General features: G+C 43.8%; 1 protein-coding gene across 2 annotated transcripts in view; it reads right to left on the bottom strand.

The window, feature by feature from the left end:
• Window positions 1-20,337, bottom strand: part of slc7a8a (solute carrier family 7 member 8a) — a 234,638-nt gene that overhangs the window by 16,693 nt on the left and 197,608 nt on the right. Inside the window, exon 2 of one of the 2 annotated variants that reach the window (XM_076724759.1) lies at window positions 3,906-4,492. In XM_076724759.1, the coding sequence (XP_076580874.1) occupies window positions 3,906-4,035 (130 nt within the window). In that variant the 5' untranslated portion in view covers window positions 4,036-4,492. Of the gene's footprint in view, window positions 1-3,905; window positions 4,901-20,337 lie in introns of those variants that run through there. The other variant, XM_076724758.1, reaches the window with a different exon arrangement.

Genomic DNA, 20,337 nt, shown 5'->3' with positions numbered 1-20,337 from the left:
CACATCACATGCGAGGGGTGAGGACAGCCGCTCACTTATGTAACTCCGGTTCCAGGCAAAAGGTAAAAAGACGACAAACAACCCATCACACCCCTGGTTATGTTGACATGTTTATGGCAGCAGTGGTCTTCAGTGGTTGACCTTTGACATGGGGGGTGGGGGGTGGGGGGGTAAAAGCAGCCATGCATTGACTCAGCACCTTCCCATGTATGCCTCTGCAAAACGTAAAGCTAATCTTTGCAGGCGAATAAAGGGAACATGCTGATTTATAGGGGTGAGTAAATGTGCACGCTTGCATGTTGTGTGTCAGTGTCACGTGCACCGTTGCAGTGTGTGAGACATGCTGACTAACATGGAATCTCTCCAGGTTTCCTGTTCTTGTGGTCATTTTTACATCCTTTTGTCTCCAACCAGCCCAAGGGGGAACATGAACGCTGCTTCTCTCTCACATGTTTGGATCAACCTTAAGAGGCAGTGGATAAAAAGCCTGACCTGTCGAATCTCTCGAGGCAGCGCGCATCGAATCTGTCCACATGTCTCGTATTTCCGGATCAAATCTTACTCTTGTTACAAATCTCTGCAGGCCTCTTTTGATATCCTCCTTTGTTGTTGGATTGTTGTTGCACAAAGGAAGAGGCTTGGTCTCAGATAGCAAACCTCCACAACTGAGAAGCTGGAAGTGGGGAATGTTTGCTTTAAAAATGACATAAACGATGAACTGATTATCAAAATGGCATTTTTCTGTCCATCGAGTCATCGATTAATCGATTAATCGTTTCAGCTCTACTCACTGTTGATGCTACCCATCTTAGGAAGGATACTCTGGATAAAGACAGTTTAATCAGGCTTTCCTGGTTAAATAAAGGTCGTACAAAATCTAATTACAGCGTAAGATTATGAATTGTGGTCATTTGCAAAAAAGCTTATTGGCACAGTAGACGACTCAAAATGCTGCAAAATCAAATAATCTTTAACAAATGAACACAAACTAAAAAAGGAGACACATTATGGAGATAAAAAGTTTATAAAAAGTGGAGTCCATGCATGCAAACACTACACCGGCCAGTGGGAGACACGAACTGTTATTTGTCCAGGCCTCCATGATCGAATGCCAGCAGCAGACTATGAATATTAACGAGCATGTGTGTGTTTGTGCGGCATTATGATATAACCCTGATCAGCCTTCATTAAAGCCCTGCGAGATTAGTTCTTGCATTTCCTCCCAGCGGTAAATCCTTGTTCAAACAGGCACCAAGCTGAGGCAACCTGCTGCTTGGCCCTCCGCCAGACCCCCACGGACCCCGCAGGCCTGAGTGCTCGTGTACATGTGCGTGAGTTATTATTATAGCCAAGCAATTCATGACACAAGCAATTTGAGAAAGAGAATCAGCACGAATGCTTAAAATAGCAATAAGAAGGTCAGAGGGGTTTGGTGTGATCGTTACGCCTGCCAGCCAAGGTTTTTCGGCTCATTTTAGAAGAGTCTGATAGATCGAGTCAAATTGATGTGAATTTGAGTCTATTCAGCAATTCAATTACAAAACACATAGACTGTTAAACTGTAGTGCAGCTCAGACACGCTAAGCCAGGCCAGCTAATAAAACAGCATTATCAGGGCGGGGCCTTCTTCTGAGTGGCCAAAAGTTCACTTCTAATCCCAATTCCTGCATGTTTCTGTGTGTGTGTGTGTGTGTGTGTGTGAGATAAACGCCTGTACTGTACAATAGGCCATAAAACTGTTTGATGTCCTCGTGTGCTCAGGCCCCTTTTTCGTGGAAACCCAGCGGGGGCATGTTCACAATGAGAAGGGATCAGACGAGTCACCTGACCTCACGTCTCTCCCCGCACATGACAGCGTGAGCTTGAATGAGTGACTTGGTCAAGGACGGAAAGCCGCGGCAAAGAACAGTCTGGTGACTGCTCGAGGCGCACGGACTCCGGACGGCCATAAAAATCCTTTAAGATGCCACGAGCGGCTTAACGCTGCCAACCTGCTCCTCAACAGTCTGCGGACGAATGAAGAGTAATAGATAAAAATGAATTATCTACATGTGGCTGCGGGGAAAAGATGTAGTCAGCACGGTCAGGGACTAGTTGCTGGTGATTTTAAGGTGGTGTTTTACAGCTCTTTAGTGATGTGTTGATGTTTGCGATCCTCTCAGAAGATCCTGGAAAGGTTTAACGTTAAGGTCGCTCTCCACCTCTCCCTGTTTTTTTTTGTTTTTTTTTCCCCAGCTTCTTCTCCGTCTTGGGAATTCCCATGTACACACACACACACACACACACACACACACACACGCTCTCCCTTCTTTCCTCCTGTTACCGTGGAAACACATGCATGAATGAGTCACCCCCTCTCCCTCCTCCTCATCCCGTCAAGGTCAACACGAAGACCACACAGTCGCCGGACCCACCCGGATCGCCCGGGCCACATTTCCCCTCCCGTGTTCCCATCGATCGATCTGTCATGTGACGGTGTGATCGCTACTTGTTTGTTGTCTGCACTGAATGAAAATGACCACTTTCTCCACCTTTGACTGGCCTCTGTGCAGCCCTGCTCGATCATTTCAACTGAGTTTAACCACAACAGCATAAAATAGAGCTGACTTACCAATAACTTAAAAAAAAAAACTTTATTTACTCATTAGAGTAATAAAAAAAACAATGCCATTGTTATTCCCATTTCACTCATGTACAGTAAGTAAGCACTGAATCTAATCCGCAAAGTCATCATAAAATCTAAATTTAGTGAGCAAATAATCAAAACTGAGGAGAAACAGGTCAGCAACACATGCGGCCAGTTGAACATCAGCAGCTCTACCTTTAAGATGAAAGTCTGCCACCTTTAGATTATCTACTGTGAACCAAATCTGCTTTCTCAGTCCAATCTTAATACTGGCTTTCATCTGGAAACCATGAAAAAATGGTGGCTTAATGGAGTTAAGATGTCCCACCTGTCTATCTCTATGATGTAATTAAGGGGTTACTCCAGTGAGTAAGTACAAATGCTTTGGATCTAGTAATTCCACAAAACTGAGAGGCTTGCAAGAGACAGATTAATAAAAGAAAGGCCTCTCAGACTTCTGAGAGCTCCCCCACAGAGCTACATGAGAAATAAAACTGCCTTGCCCCTTTCAAGTTGCAGGGCTCTATCAAAGTTACCAAAACTCTTATACATATACAAGAGCTGAGGGGCCAATTTATGATTGTCCACGTGTCAGTCATGTGAGTGGATAATCCTCTGAGCTCCACAGATCACATCATCATCACTGCTGCAAAGACATGATGAAAGTTTCACTGATTAACGGCTGCAGAGGGGGCTGAGTGGGATCTGGCACGGGGTTAATGCAGCAAGCAAGCCAGTATGCGTGCGTGCGTGCCCTTTGTGGTTGTCATCGCTCGCGTGCGTATGCAGTCTGGGACATCATGCACCTTTGTACCATCCTGTAAGCAGCAGTCGGACGCAGATGCCTCAGCGTGCGCAGACAGAGCGCGCGCGCGCGCGCGCACAGTTTAGCTCCTCTCTGGTGCGGCGCACAGCTGCACATAACATGTGTGTGTGTTAGAACACATCACCCTTATCTTGACACACCCACATATTCACCATAAACTTTATGTCCCTCACTGAACGATGGAGTCTGATCCCAGCGCAGCTCTTTAACCCTGCTGAGGACTTGCACGCTGACGCACAGGTGGCAGCACACACGCTCCCTCCTCATGTTCTGCCTCTCTTTATTTCTCTCAATCACACTTTTCTTATGTTGTCACATGAGCCGTAGGCTGTTAAAAGGCAGTATGGCTGCACTAAAAGGAGGAACGGCTGAGTTGTTGTTGGGTTAATTAGGGAACTGGTCGCACCATGTGGTAGATGTGTCATCTCTAATATAGATGAAATTAACACTTACCAACAATAATACCGCAGGCGCTCACAAGCCCGATTTCCTTCTTGAGTGCAACTGCACCTCCCGACTCCCCGCCGGCAGCATCCTTGGCAGAGCCCGACGTGCTGCTCCGCTGTCTTGGACCGTCCGTCATTTTAGTGGCTGGACTTTTTTTTTCTGTCTTTTTGGTTATATCTTCTTTTCCACCTCACGGCACCAGATGCTAGCCCGTGCGCTTCTCTCGTGCGTCTCCCCTGTGCGTAAAACCACGTTTGCCGAAGCGTGTCGCGCTTATCTGATGAGCAAAGTTGATAGTCGATGCGCAGTCAGCAACCTGCGACGATGACGGCTGTTGAAAATGAATGAGAGATCTGAACAAGCTGAAATAAGTCTGCGTCCACGGCGCTAAGTCCTGGTTTCCTCGAAGACTGCCTGCAGCTGGCTACCAAACCGTCTCTTGTGCCGGTGCCTGCCGGTGTCACAGGTGGTGCGACTATTCACACGCTAAACGCGCATCAAGTCCAGTTATGGAGCAAAAAGCGCATATTCCAATAACACTCCTTAAAAGTGCCAAAAAAAAAAATGAAATAACTTCGTCCTTCACGTTGCTTCTGGCGTGAGAAAAAAAACAGCAACAAAAGACCTGAAACACAACAAAAAGCTCTCACTGTTTCCTTGCTCCAGGTGCGAGCTCAAGAGACAAAAGCATCCTCTCTGCGCGCAACCACACGCTGCTCCCAGTGGCGGAGAAGTGTCGTCAAGTCCCTCAGGTCTGCCTCAGAAATATCCGACCTGTGTTTGGCTTGGACGAGGGTCGCTGCATTTGACTAAATATACATGGTGTCCTTCATATGAGTGCAGTAGCGCCGCCCCCTTCCTGCCTCCCACCTCCTCCGGCGCTGGGCTTGTTTTTCCTCACTCAGCCTCTCCGGGACCCTCCCATCTCTTTTTTCCCCCCTCCCAACCATCAGCTGTTCCTCCTGAATCAGTCCTGCACATACATCTTCCACCTACAGAAACCCTCCCCAAACAAGGCGGCTCATGGTAGAAAGACACGCCATGTTTAGGGCGCAGCACCCTCACTTCTCTCCTCACCACTTCCTCTCACTATCACTGCCTTCTTTTAACGTCACTCAGTCTCTTTTGCTCTTACACGAGTGCAGCAACTACCACTGAGTCGCACTCATTATTCAAGATGCAGCGGAGTCTAAATTTAGCTCTCTGGCTGAGGTGTCACTCCTCACTCTGCATGCTGCTCGACTGCTGGCTGTTTCCATCCTGCATGTATATATTGCATAGGATAAAAACAGCTTTTCCCATCCTCACCCATGCTGCTAATAATAGGTTGTTTTTCCAAATCATGCTGCCAGAGATGACCTACCTCACTCTCTGACTGGAGGTTATGACTTTGTCCCTGCATGCAGGAAAAAAATCTTAAATATGCAATTGACAGTTGGTCAAAACACCAGAAGGAGCATTTCTACCTCTTCAGAATGTGAGCTTGTGAGTTTTCTTTCAACACTGCTCCCTTCTGGAGATACTGAGCGTGTCCTTCACGATCATCCTGATTTGCCTGCAGGTGTTTCTTGCGCCTTCTGTCCATGCTGTGAAAGCGAAACCTCCTAAATGCTCACAACACTCTGATATGACCTGTTGGCGGAAACAAAACCCCTCTGACCTCCTTAAATAGTTCAAGTGTCAAAGTGTCTTTCTCGGGTATGCTCTGAAAAACCATATCCTCATTCCAAAAGGGACAGCATCATGATTGACATATACATTTTTGCATGTCTCAGTCCATATATGACATATTAATTTAATTGTTTTCAGTCTTTAGCATGATGCAATCACAATACATTGATCTACTGTATCAAGACTTAAAATAATGACTCTTATTTAAGAAAAACAACTGCAAAGATGAGTATATTTTCTATACACATGCCTACTTTTATTTAGAAAAAACTGTCGTGTGTGCGGATGGAGTTTTGCTCAAGGATGCTCCAGCTGCAGGCCAGGGAGCCTTGGACCTCAGTCCTTCGGGTGGCGTCCAGCACATTAACATTCCCCGTGATTTCATTGGAAACCTCAGCTTCACCTGAAGACCTTGGCGTTTCCTGGCTCACGATAGCCAGTGCAGAGCGAAAGGCCGGCGTTACATAACCTCGGCTACTAATCTCAAAACGGAGCAAGCCAGTGTGGCCAGAATAACAAGGTCACCTGAATCACCTCAGCAGACCTCACGCTAATATATCGCTTGCATGCCTGTGTCGCCGCAGAGCTGAGCTGCACCTCTGGCTCCTTGTGTTTTGACTGTGTGCACAATGTGAGTCATCTGAGACGTTTACTGATGCAGTGTGAAAATGACTCTAAATGTACCCATCCAGTGGAGCAGGAAGGGGTACACACCACTCACACACAGTATGCTCGGCCATTAGGAAACAGGTCAGTGGGCCAGTTTGTTGACATTTTGCTGGCGTACAGCGAATATCCAGAACATTTTTTACTAGGTCAGCAAGTCAAAGCTTCCTTTGAAAGTCTCCTTCTGTTGTGGGATGGTCACTCTGATAATCTGCCACTGTTAAACTGCTCTCAGAGCTGTATCTTTGGCTGTGTTCGGACACTTTATGTTGAATTATGTGTGTGGGATCGGTTGGGCAGTGATGGATTTTTGCTTCTTTCTTGTGAAATACTGAAGTTTTAGGCTTCTAAAAATCAATATCACGAAAAATCACGAGAGTTTTATCCTTTCCCCAACAGTCGAGGTGCTGTTTCAGAGGTTTGGTGAACACTGCCAAGAATGAAATTCTACATATTTGTTTTTTTGGAACAGAAATATTTGCTTTTATTTATTAATTAAATCATTAACACATGAACTATCTAACTATGCAGTATCAGCCTTCAAAAAACTCATGTTCCGGTTAACAACATCATCACCATTCCTGCCAGTCTCCTCTGATCAATACACCTATTGGAAGGCTTGGTGATCAAACACAATGACCCTTCAAACAGCTTCCATTTGGCATTGTTTGTTTGATTAGATTAGATCGCTTCTAATTGCATCATTTTTAATTACAGCGGGCTAAAGAGCTTGGATAAAATACAATTATTGTGAGATAACAGCTTTAGGAAATGGACCACATCACTATTGTTTGAACATGGAAAGGTAAGATTAGGTGCGGAAAGCATGCAAATAGACTGATGTCAAGGGTCCAAATGTTAGTATTTATTTACACGCCTTCTCCGCATTGCCAGGTACACCAACATGGTGGTAAAGACAGAGTATTTAATGCATTTATTAATTCTTTATTGGCCAAAAGTTGCAGAATTTGAAATATATTGAGTCCAAATCACTCCGTTTTTTTTTTTGTTTTTTTTTTAAAAAGGTCTAATTCTGATAAAATCCTCAGGATATGAGCTGCAGCTCCAACACACACCCCTAGTCATACCTCCATTAGTTATTTAACTGCCATTCAACAAACTTTAACATCATTTCTGTGAGCCCAAATCTTCAGTTTTTTGTATTTGTCTCCCACTTTTTTAACAGGCTGTGAAATGGTGGTAAAATCAGCTTCTAATGCGAACATGTTGCCCACTTTGCTTCCAGAACTCTGCAGGATTTGTTTCTCCAGCCTCACTTTCAGCCCCATTAACAAACATCAGCAGTCAGTAATATTCCACTGGTTTGACTCATCATGTGGCCTGTAAGCACTTCACAGCTTAAAGGAGGGGTCGGTGTTTGCAGAGGTCACAGGTATTCCCGTCAATTAATGGCTTGTGTTTTGGTGGATGTGTGTGCGTGTGTGTGTTTGATCAGCTTACTGGACCATTTGAGCAAAGAGATAAGGCTCGAGGGTGCGTGATAAAACCCAGGAGACATGGACAAAGACCGAGGTGCAGAGAAAAAGATGGACAGGGAGGGAAAAGCATCGTCTTATTGTGTATTGTATGTATACTGGGCAGCGAGCGACACAGTTTTCTGTTGTGTTGTCTCTGTACTCCAGCATATTAGCCTTGAAATGAAGCAAAAACTGAGGTTAAAGTGCTGACTTCTAGTTTTAATATGAGAAAAAAATTATGGCATTCCCATCAGGCTAAGCTGTAGGCTACTTCATGTAGTGCTAAATAGCAAAGTTAGCATGCTAACACACCAAAATAAGCTTTGACAATGAACACTGTAAACATCATGTCTGTGTTAGCATTGTTAACGTGAGCATGTTAGCACGCTGACATTAGCATTTAGCCAAGTAGACTGCAGCCTCACAGAGCTGCTCAGACAGCTGCAGACTGAAGTCAACAGAAACTTTACACATCATGTTGCAGACCCTTTGCTGACTGAAATAAACCACCCACAGGCATCAGCAGACACTTGATGTGATGCTCAGCAAGGCCTCTACTGTAGCATCTTCATTTTGGTGCTTTTTGTCTCCAGTCTGGTCTTACAATTCACTTCCATTCACTCCTTAGTTGCTTCGTGTGCATGTTTGGAGGTTTATGATTATTGCTCTGCTTTAATTGCACTGCCCTAAAATTGTGGTGCTGTGTATGAAAAGGGCTACTTCTAATCCAGAACTGTCTTAATATTCTGTCACACTGCAATACCAAATCCCAGTGCAACTTCCCATTATTACCAGTAAAGGCAACCACTGAGGATACGGATTGAGGAACGACTCATTTTTGAAGACATCCAATATATGCGAGCAAGAGGCTTCATGGGTTGTAATTAACGGGCAGTGGAGAAATTCTAAGAAACCCAAATAAAAGTAGGAGAAGTGATTTTCAGAGTAGTGGTGGTGGTGGTGGTGTGGTTTGAGTTTGGGCCATGTCATGACTCAGCTGTAAGTGGGAGATTATGACCGTGCTCAAGCTGACTCTGGGCCTGCACTCTGATAGCGCTGCACACTTATGCATAAGTGTGTGTGGAGGACATGCACACTGCACACATACAATACCTGTGCTCACACACACTCATGCACAGTGTAGAACACAGAGTCCAGAGCTTTAAGATCAGCTGTTAGGTTTCAAGTACAATGAAACAGCCTGATCGGTGAACTATCTGTCACAGTCGTACTATCTGTAAATCGTCTTAATTAGAGTTATTATGGGAATCGTATTTGCCTCTGCAGCCCTTCTTCCAGTCCTCACCTCTCACACACACATTCCACCTTTCCATCACATGGAGGCTGATGTAATCATCTGAAACATATGCACACACACAAAGCATACGTCAATGCGCACATACACCGACTGCCTCCCAGGTGACAGATCGGGCGGTGAAAGGCATAGAGATTCTCCAGATAAGGCTGTTAATGATTAAGCCTACTGTTGGAGGTTGTTTGCTGCTCAGTGGTTGGAAAATTGGAACAATAACACGCAAACACGGAGGTAATGGCCGTGGTGCCAGGGCGCCAGACTGCAGGGAGATGCAGGTCTCCAGCAAGAACCAGACTGCAGCACCAACAATAATGGCTGGTTGAGCAGAGTGTATTTACATGGAGGATCTGTGTTTGATGGGGCAAAAATATGACTTGTGTGAAGACAGACTTACTGAAAGAGATTATTCAAGCTATAGTCATCTAAATCTAGCTAGCGCAAGAGCAGACATGAACTGAAAGAGATACACGGAAACATAAGGAACCGCATGGTCGTCTGTGGGAAGGTAAGCTGTGCTGGTTTCCTCTCAGGTTTCTTGAAATCACATATTTTCTTTTCACTGGCACTGACTGATCTGAGCCATAAGATGCTTTTCAAGCAGAGTTTGACGCGTTAGGAATTCAGCTTATTAGCTTTCATGCCAAGAGTAAGACAAGAAGATCAATACCACACTACAGCCAGTTAGCGTAGCTTAGCATAAAGACTGGAAAGTCTGGTTCTGTGGAAAAGCAGAAAGATATGAAAGAAAGATATGTGTCTGTTTCAGTGGCAAAAAGAAACACGCGTCACGCGTCGTCTCCAAGTTTCATCATCACTGTGAACTTGCCAGGCAAACAGCAGAGACTCCAGGAAGTAAATGCTCCTGGCCAGGAAGTAGTCCAGCACACATGTGACACCAAAATTGGACTTTTTTTTTTTTTTTTTTTTACACTTTTGCTGCTGTTATAGAGAGCAGGCTAGCAGTTTCCACCTTGTTGCAGTCTGTATGCTAAGCTAAGCTAACTGCCTGTAGTCATGTTTATTGGACAGACGTGACAGTGGAATCAATCTTTTTATCGAACTCTCAGCAACAAAGTGAATACACACACTGTGTTTCCCAGTAAATAGAGCCATTCCTTTAAGCCCCCTTTAGCTTGAGAGGCTCAATGGCTTGTAGAAAAGGAGGTTCCTGCTCACAGTCAAGATATCCATTGAATCTGTGCATCAAACTAATGTTTCAGTCTCTGCAGGAGTGACAAGAAAAAGACAAGAATGAGACTATATGTCACATAAACAGCTGAGATCATCTAAATCCACTGATACTGTGAGCAGCATGCAGGAACCTCTTTTTCCACGAGACATTCAGCTCCTCTCAGTTTACCTGCATCAGGAACAGCTCATGATGTCCGGGAAGCTGAAGCTGTTCTCACCCGCGGTGATAAAATGTACAATTAATTTTTAGTCTGCACAGTGATCATGACATGAAATCTGAGACTGAGCCACAGAGCGTTTTCTCGCCGAGCTGATGGTGTTTCATTCAAGTGAGATGCAGCAGGCGTCAATTAAGCGAGAGATGAAAGACGATATATTGCTTGTTAAAAAAAAATTGAGACACCAGTAGATGCTCGCAGAGGAAACCTGAGAGGAAAAAGTACGCTGAGATCCCTCCTGATAACTGTGATTACAGAACCTGGAAGTGGGCCAGAGCCATGAGAGTTCATCTCGCTAATGCACTGAGCCTCTGCTCTCTACATACCCCCGAACAGGATGCTGAGCATGCAGTATGTTAATAACCACTGTGTGACTGTCTGTGGTTTTGAATGGAAGTAACAAAAAGTGTTGCTCCAAAGTAAAAGAGCAATTCAAGCCTAGATACTAATAATAGTACACAGTATATTTTAGTCGTATATTCTTGTCATATTCCTTCAAGAAGCCGGTGCTGCTTTCCATCCTGCTTTGTTTTCCCTTAAAGGACTGTATGAACATTACTGGAGCAGGTAAGTAGTGCTCATTCTAACATTATTGCTCCTCTGCATTGTAAATGTTTGCAAGAAGAGCAACAGCATCAGCCATTTTCAGCCAAAACACCCCAAAAAACATCTGTTTACATTCAAGTGACAAAGCCCTCTAGTGGTTATAGTCATTATGAAGGAGCAAAGGAGGAAGTGTTTGATGATACCACAGTGCAAACAGCTGTTAACTATTTGCATATTCATTGGAGAAGTTGTCTCTTATCCATTATGAAATTTGATGAAAGGGTCAAAGGTGTTCTTAGACTGTGATGGTTTCAGATGGTTGAGATAAGCTGTTAATGGAAGGGCGTTTTATTATCTGTTTAGGGTATTGTCTCCTCTTAAAGCATGTTTTTCCACCTTTATTTCATCTGAGACTCTGCTCATTGTTGTCCGATCACGGTTTCCTCTGGTTACAGTAAATTCAACTCTCCACCTGTAGGAGCCTATTCAGGTTCTCAAAATACAGGTTGCAGATTTGCACGCAAAAAAAATACTGAGTGAAAAACGATCCTGTGTGTAATTTGATCCGGTTTGAGTGATGCCAGGAGAACAAAGGCCTTTCAGCCCTAAGCCCGGTGCGTTGGCATCAACCGATCAACGAGGAGCACAAGTCAAAACCAGCTTCAGCTGGGACTAGAGGGTGGTATCAGGGGAGGGAGGGGAAAGAGGTGGAGGAGGGGGAGAAAAAAAAGTTCCCATCTGTCTCAGGGAACATAGCGTAACATTTGTTAATACCAAACATGCAAACAGTTCTTTGTATTTAATGGCACAGACCCCAAAACCACTAAACATCTCCAGATTTCCTCATGTAAGAAACGTGTGAGTACAGAACAAAGAATAACACTTCAATAAAGCAACTTCTGAAATCAAAAGCACTGGCTGATGTCTTCACATTATGACAGATATACTGTATGTCAGCGTACATATGCTGAAGCATTTTTTTAGACATATGAGACGAGACCCTTCGCATATTAACGCCATATAAGGAGCACCGTGACGACACCGGTGTGGATGCATCACCGGCCATTGTTTTCCAGGAAACGTCCGTGCCTTCCAGTCCCAAAGGAGACCGAGCACATGTTCATTCAGGTGCATGGCATGCTGTTTATTCATACCCATATATCTATAAACACTTATTTACAGTAACATAAGATGGGGTTGCTCAACAAGGGGAAGAGGTATGAGAGGAGGAGTGCGCAGAGGGGGAGAAGGAGGTCGGGGGGAGGAAAATATTTGGAAAGTGAAGAAGCTTGTGACCTCCGCAAGAAAAGGAGGGATGTGTGAATTTACAGCGAGAGTTGGAGAAAAGACGTGTTGAGAAAGAAGTAACAGAAAGAAGGGATAGAGGGGCCAGAGGAGGAGGAGGTGAAGGAGGGCTCTGAGCAGAGGAGCGGAGACTGTAATTGGAGCCTTGTGTTTACCATGTGCCTAGAAACATATGAGTTCCCGGGACAATGTGTTCGAGAGCGCTGATTTAGGTTGAGGAGAGGATCTGAAACCTGTAAACACAGGAAATGAAAAATTAATGTTATTATTCAGTGTCCATGAGATGAAGAGGAGATGAGGAGGAGGATCTGCAAGAGCTGTTATTCTTCTTCTCATGTTTCAAATGATGCATGCATGCATCTTATAGAAAAATAGGCTTATCAAAAATGGGCTAAGAGGTGGTCGAATGCAGCCTGGCTGCCGTCACTTAAAGCGGCCGTGCCCATAATTATGCAGAACTTTAAGCTTTAATATAAATTGAGCGAGTGCTGTTGTCATGAACGGGGGAAATTAACGATAGAGAGCAAAAGTCTCACCACATTAGCGACTAGCTGGTGAACTACAGGCGAGTATAAAACAGTTAAGGAGCTACATATTTTCCCCAGGAGCTGGTGGAGACCAAAACTGAGGCAAAAGAAATAAATGCTGCTGTCGCTTCATGTCTGCAGAATGTGTCAACAGACAACTGCTTGCAAACCAGCTTAACTTAATAACGTCAACACTGTGTTTACATCTTGTTGTGCTGCCCCCAAGTGGCCAAAATATCAATTAATGCAGCTTTAAATCGTGTAATCCATCATCTGTGTTATTTGTCGAATTCACATTGTTGTCATGCTGCAAAGCAGTCCAGACTTGAACCAGACAGACTCGATTTCCCCTGCTGCTAAAAATAATCTCCTCCTAAAGTATAAGCACAACAGGTTAAAGGTCAGAGTCTAAAGTCGGCTTCAACTGTTGTCCTGTTGTTGTTGATTTGTTTCTCATGCACAGGTCATTATGTGCTCAGTCGATATAAACGTTATGTGCCTAAATGGATGTTAGACCGTAATCTTGATTTCTGCTCTCCTTGTGTGCATCTGTGCTTTAAAACTCAGGCCAGTCTGAACTTGTCTGGCTGGTTTTATCACTCATGTCCAAACCGCACCACAGCTGACACACTTTATGTTTCTCATCCGGCTCTTTGTTTACCAAGATCCCTAATATCACTGTTGACTTTCAGAGTCATTATTCCAGGCAGGGTCCCGCTGGGACAAAGGCTGCTTTATCTAAGTGTAATGTAAACAATTCCATCAAAACATTCTGCTTAAAAATAGCTATGTAGATGGAAAACAACATGTGCATCCCACTCCTCATTCAGCATCCCAAACGACAGACAGCCCTCAAGAATAACAAGGCCTTGGACGTGTAGTGATCCCAATCAGCTGAGCCAGCAGCTGAGTTTGTCACAGCACAGTGTGCGTTTGCGCCTTCGTACATCCTCTGAGGCGACCCTTAAAAACACAACTTCCTCTTTCAGGGCGTGATGACTTGTACAGATTAAAAACTCTGCTGTTTTTCACGAGGGGCGGCCCAGAGAGGATCCTCTTTTTCACCAGCGTCTGTCTGCATGTGTGTGTGTCTGTGTGTGTGTGTGTGTGTGTGTGTGTGTGTGTGTGTGTGTGTGTGTGTGTGTGTGTGTGTGTGTGTGTGTGTGCGTGCATGCGTTTCTCATATTCCTTTCCCTCGGCCTAGCCCCTCCCCGACTGTCAGCGGTGCCTGGACGAGGCTGTTTTTATGGAAGTCTGGCTGAATCCAGTTCACGCTGCCTCAAGAAGTGACCTCCTCATCTTACTCTCTCCCACTCCTCCCTGCCTCCCTCCTCCACTTCGTGGAATCGCTCGCTCTCAGCGTGTATTCCTCCTCTCTCCTTGCTGAGCTGCTCTTTATTCCTGTAGTTTACACCTCCCTTTGTCCTCCGTCTCATGTCCTTCTTTCTCCTTTCACTGCTTCCTTTCATTTTTCAACCCTCAGTGTTTTTTCCTCCCTTCTGTTCTCACATCTTCTCCTCTGTTAACCCACTTTGTCAGCGACGTTTGCGCTTGCTTGAGAGCAGAGGAAACTACAACTGGTGTGGACAGTTTAAATGTACAGATGTGCAGAGGGACAATATGTCCACAGATGTGTGTCCAAGTGGGCAACTGCCACTTGCCCCAAACCCTCAGGGGGCCCCAAACGTGTCTGTGTGGTAATTATTTTGAGGATTTTGGTTGTTTAGTTGCTCAATTCCAACACAATAAGCCAGAAATAAGTGTCTGATGGTGGCTCCTGCAAATATAGTTTCAATATCTTTAATGTTTCAGTTCAGTTCAGTCATATCATGCAATAAACAATAAGTCTTTTTCACTGAAGTGTCCCAGAAGGAAAAAACACAGGTGTAAACAATAACAGTTATGGCTGAATTCCATTTATCTGCTTCAGTTTCAGGGTGCTGGTGCTGCTGGCTCACGCTCTTGGCTTACTGGGACACTTGAATAGAATGGAGCCATTGTTAATGTTATTGGTAGCACTTGTATAAAGAAAAAGTAAGATAGAAAAAAAAAGGGTGTGCTGGACTTAAAGTTCATTGACAAAAATAATCTTGACTCAAGGCCCAAATCTTAGCTTTTTCCGGAGGTTTCACTGCCTCGCATGCAGATGGAGATGTGGAAAAAAGTTGTGGAAAAAGCAAAGAATTGGACCTTTGTTTTGACGTTTTCTGGTTAAAAAAAATGGACTATATGTGCATTTCACAGTACAGACCGAGGTAGAGCAGGACCGTTGGTATGCTGGCTCCCTGTATTTGTATATTTTTATGTTTGCTTTCATGTGTGTTGATGTGAGCGTGCGTGTGCGCTACATGATCGATCGCTCTTGTGGAGGTGTGGAATCTCACACCTCTCTTCTCTGTGGACCTTTCCCACGATGACGCTTCGCTTCTGTCTCATACAGCCTGCTCGGTGTGTGTGTGTGTGTGTGTGTGTGTGTGTGTGTGTGTGTGTGTGTGTGTGTGTGCGTGTGTGTGCATGTGTGTGCCTTTATCCGTCTTTGTCTGAAGACACAGTCACCCAACACTTCAGGACATAGCTGCTGCACTCATATTCATTTCAGTGGCCTGCAGCAGCCAGCTGTTGCCGCTCAGCTCCCAGATGTGCAACTGTGTGTTGGTGAGGCAGAGCGACACTGAAAATGAAAGCGTAAAGGATGCATGCCTTTCATGAATGCTAATATCTTCACATTTACATGTTTTAATTGGCTTTCAGGTTGTTTTTTGTTTGATGGCTGAATGATTGATTGCTTGCTCGGGGCAATCTTAAGGGACGACGGTCACCGATTGGACGTTTGTGGATGGAGGACAATTTAAGATATGACATGATGCACAATATATTGTAATAGACTTTGTGTATTGATTAACTGGAACCTTTTTGGCTACCAAAACCTGAGTTGTTTTGGAGGATCACCTGATTTCTGTGATGGTACAGCTATAGACCATCATGTGTGAGGTTATTCAGTAAAGGACAATAAATCTGTGAGTGTGTCTGGTCGATTTTTTACCTCAAGGACGTCACTTTCTTGCAGGCTGCTTGGACTTATAAAATATTTACGCTGCGTGTGAGTGCAGGCCAGGCTATAAATAGTCTCAGCTTAACATTAAACCATTATTTTTACCTCTGCCGTCTCACACGGCTTTACACACGTCTCACTCACAAACAATTCATACAAAGCTTCAGCTACAAACTCCTGGCCACGCAGACATATTGATATTCTGCATGACCACGCAGGAGCGCACACACAAACCCACATGCTGCAGCCTTTTTCTGTGCCAGGCTTGACCATCCGCATCTGTCTGCGCAGATTTATTAATGAGAAAAAACTATGAGGCAGAAATAAATTCAGGCCGTCGGCAATGTGCAAGGCTGCAGGAACAGATTCATGAGTGTGAGACCTGATTTAGCTGCTCTCACTAAATTCTTCAGCTGTTTTGTTTGTTTTACAGCAACAAAGTTCGGCTAAAACGCCTCAAAGGGTGCACTCATACCCTCGTACATATCATATAAATACAAAGGAAAAATGAATGGAAAACATTAAAAATAATAACAATGAATAAGAATAACTGAATCCTGAGTTATTGGACGATGAAACTCACCTGTGGTAAACCCAAATTTGATGCCCATAAATTAGCTTTCTAAAGAAAATAAGGGACCGTGGTCCTAATAGACTCGATAATCGGACCCAGCAGACCCAGAAGAGAGAGTCAATGCAAACTATGGCAGCAGCGTAACGTGCCACAAATCATCTAGCAGCTCTGGTCAAACAGACAGGTTGACACTCTGCAGCTGCATAACAAAAACACACATTTTTATCCTGCGATGATAATGATGCACCACGTTATCAATCTGATCTCCTCTGTGGGGAACAGAGATTAGGCAGGAAATGAGGGCCGCGGCCACAGACATGCTGAACTCTTGCAAAACAGTGCTTTGACAGCTGGTGAGATGGTTTATAAAACTAGCAACCAGAGCAAAACGTGACACGTCTTGTTCAGCAGATGTGATGCTGTCAGGTGCGCTCAGTCTTACTTCCTCCTTTGGTCAACACTGCACGCACTCTCTCAGAGACTCACAAACACCCAGACTCACATCCACATTACATAACTGCCATTCACTATTCTTCATTATGAAAATGCATCAACTTAACTGTATATCGGATCTGAAAATTGAACAGCTGAACTGAAACATTTGATTTCAACTCCAACAGGGAAGTGACATAAACTAGAGTTGCTGTTTCCTTTATTTATTCATTCAATTATTATTACTTGTTCTTAATTATACTATTAAATATTGTATGTAAAACAACTGGTTGTACACATTTAGACACATTTAGAAGAATTGTCAAAATTGCACACTTCCCATCATGCAACTCAACGGCATCTTTCATATCTGCTTGGTAAATTCTCGTGTCTTGTTCATGAATACATGGGTATTTTACTTTAGGAGATTTCGCTAAATAAAGCACAATCGGTTGATCCATCCTCGTTATGTCAGCCCTCACACAAATTTATATTCGTGTGCCACCTAGCGGCCGCAGTGTGTCATAGCATCCTGCACACATTAGTAGTGTACTGACATCCCGCCGCCTGCAGAGGGCAGTGTAACATAACTCTGTAGGAACGTGTGGGCTGATTGGAAAAAGAGGCACTTTTCCAGTTAAAGGTAAGTGAGCTTTTAATTTAATCTTAACCACTAAGAGACATGGATAAAATTACCAAAAGGGTGAGGTTTATAGTTCGTATGTCGATTTAGTTGTCGGTAGTTAAACAAGCTTTGTAGAGTTTACGCTAGCCTGGCGCTGCTAATTAAGTCGTTAAAACCGTTAAGCTAGCTAACTGCGGTGAACGAGCTCGTTAAAGGGTGAACGCTTTGTTCTCCCGGGTGTGTAGTGGCTCCTCTTGGTCGTCCTCAGCACTCTGTAAAATTTCTAAATGATGACATTAGCTTTGAGTACAACCAGAAAGCATTTCCCTTCCAGCCCAAGTTGCTCAGCAAAGGCCAATTCTAGTTTTAGCAGTTAGCTAGCAGGCAGTGAAGCTAGAAACGGCTTCTCCTTCGCTGGAAAACTGACGAAATTGGCAGTTTTTGGTCGCTTTCAAGCGAAGTAGGGGTAGTAGTAATTAAATATGAAGCATTGCCTACCCCGAACAAGTACGTGGGAGTACAGGAGTGCTAAAATAGCTAGAAAATAAACTTGCGGTAGATGCAGGAACAACACCAGGTAACAAACCGGTTCAAAGTAACGTTAATTTTAACATTCATGTCCGTGATGCATTTTTATTTAATCTCATTAGGAAGTGAAAGCTTTGCACAGTTCAGTCAGACAGTAGACATTCATCAATGCAAATGTTTGACAAAAGCTTATAACGACCTCAAAGAGAGCTCACCTGTGCCTTGTCTTGCAAAGACACATGGGAAATGAAGTTCACAATTGTAGTTTCCATGATCCAAACGCATGAAACGCTCTATACAACGTATAACACAAACTGTGCAGAAATCAACACAAATCTGGAAATGAAAACCATTGAAATTAACACAAGGCCTACAACAAACAATAACCTGTTTGTTTATATCTGTAATAATGATTTAGTCTTTTTAATGACATAAAATTGTGAAAAATAGCCATCATAATTTCCCAGAAATCACAAGTGGCGTGTTGAAATGTCATGTTTTGTTAGCTCTGATTAGAGGTAATAAAAGGTCAGGAATTATTATTGATTTTCAAAAAAACAATAGCACCAATAAACTCAACATAATACTCTAATACTCCTTATGCAAAGTCCACATTTACTATACATCACCCAGATGTGCAGAGTCTAATGTGCATATCTAGTCCAAACCTGCTTTTAGATCAAATTGAGCTGTGAAGGAATGTTTTGGAAAGATCCTCGTCCTCCAACTGAGATATGTGCTTCATCCTTTAGGCCAGAAATGCCAGGAAATACGGGGAATGTGTTGTCACCTGCAGCTACTGTATCTGCTGCTCCAGCCTGCTGTGGAGCGATTAGAGACAGGTGAGAGAACAGGTGAGTCACGAGAGAGAGAGAAAGGGGAATAAAGGGGTCCTCATCTGACATCCATTGCCATCGTAGGTGTCTTCACACTTCTTTAGTACAGATTTAATGACTTCTAATTTTCCCCCCCTCTTCTCCAGTCTTCAGTCAGATCAAACATTTAATAGTACATCAGGTAGTATTTTTATCCAGGTGTGTAATTGAGACAAAGCATCGTCAGAGTGCTAACCACAGAAAAAAGCTATTCTCAGATTCTGTGGCTCGCTCTCTTATCTGCTCTTTCTTTCTGCGTTCTGGCCAATAATTCCTAGCTCCGTGTGTGTTTGCAAACATAGCATGTGAAACTGTGCACACATCCTTCATCCTGTGTTCACAGTGCTTCCCGCAGATCCTTAAAAAGTCTTAATTTTTGTTTTTGAAAGCCCCGGTCTAAAAAAAGAGCCTTAAATTGTCTGGAATTTAAGAAAGGCAGGCATTAAATTTGATCTGCGGCAAACTGAACGAGCGTACGTCTGCTTATTTGCTCTGTCTTTTTGTATTTTGTTTGATTTTATATCTCTCAACAATGACAATTTCCACTGCTTTATTTGGACTGTAAATGGTTTAGACTCTGCTAACTAGGTGGCTGCATGCTTTGTGTTGCCTCGCTGCACAGTTTGACTCTAACTGAAGAGGAAGACGAAAGCGTTTCTGTTTCATGACTTGAGAGCTGAAGGAAACATGAGAAAGCCTTCGGTGTCATTGTTTTTACCTTTTTTCTGATGAAAATTGATTTTCTTAACTGTACTTAGGATTAAAAACATCACAAAACTAATTAAATCTGTACTCAAATTTTGCAGATATATTTGTAGAAGTCTTGTACAGTACATATAGGCCATATTCCCTCAAAGATTTTGCTTAAATATTCAGTAAGACCAGCACACAACCCCCCATCAACACACACTGAAAAGCCTCCTCTCCATCCACCAACCCCCTGTCTCCCTCGGGACCCCCACGAAAGTCTGGTGAGGGGTCTCCAGTGCCAAAAAGCAGGAAGTCACAGCTGTGCTCATCCCCCTTTCAGCATGTGTGAGAGCCAGAGTGTGTGTCTCTGTTTGCATCTGTGTGTAGATCTGGGTCATTGTGTGCATGCGTGTGTCTTCAGTTTCTATATGTGTGTTTGTGCCTCAGCCAGTTTATCTGGCCAGAATGACGATACTTTCTATTCCCACCTCTTCGCTGCAGAACTTTCCAGTGCTGTTAAATGAAAGCCTGGCTTATACAGCCTAATAAACACTCTGTGTGCCTGAGTGTGTGTCATTGTGGCTAATAGTATAAGACTGGCTGCACTGGACTGCTCTGGTGGAAACACACACACACACATATACACACACACACACCCTCTGTGAACTTTCTGCTTTTTTATTGTCTCTGTCACCTCTTCTTGCTTCTTTATTTTTTATTCCTGTTCAAGTTTTGTTTTCTTTCT

The sequence above is a fragment of the Chaetodon auriga genome, chromosome 24 (genome assembly GCF_051107435.1).
Source record: "Chaetodon auriga isolate fChaAug3 chromosome 24, fChaAug3.hap1, whole genome shotgun sequence".
Lineage (NCBI taxonomy): Eukaryota > Metazoa > Chordata > Actinopteri > Chaetodontiformes > Chaetodontidae > Chaetodon > Chaetodon auriga.
The sequence above is the reverse complement of the archived record's forward strand: the minus strand, read 5'-3'. Positions and strand labels throughout refer to the sequence as shown.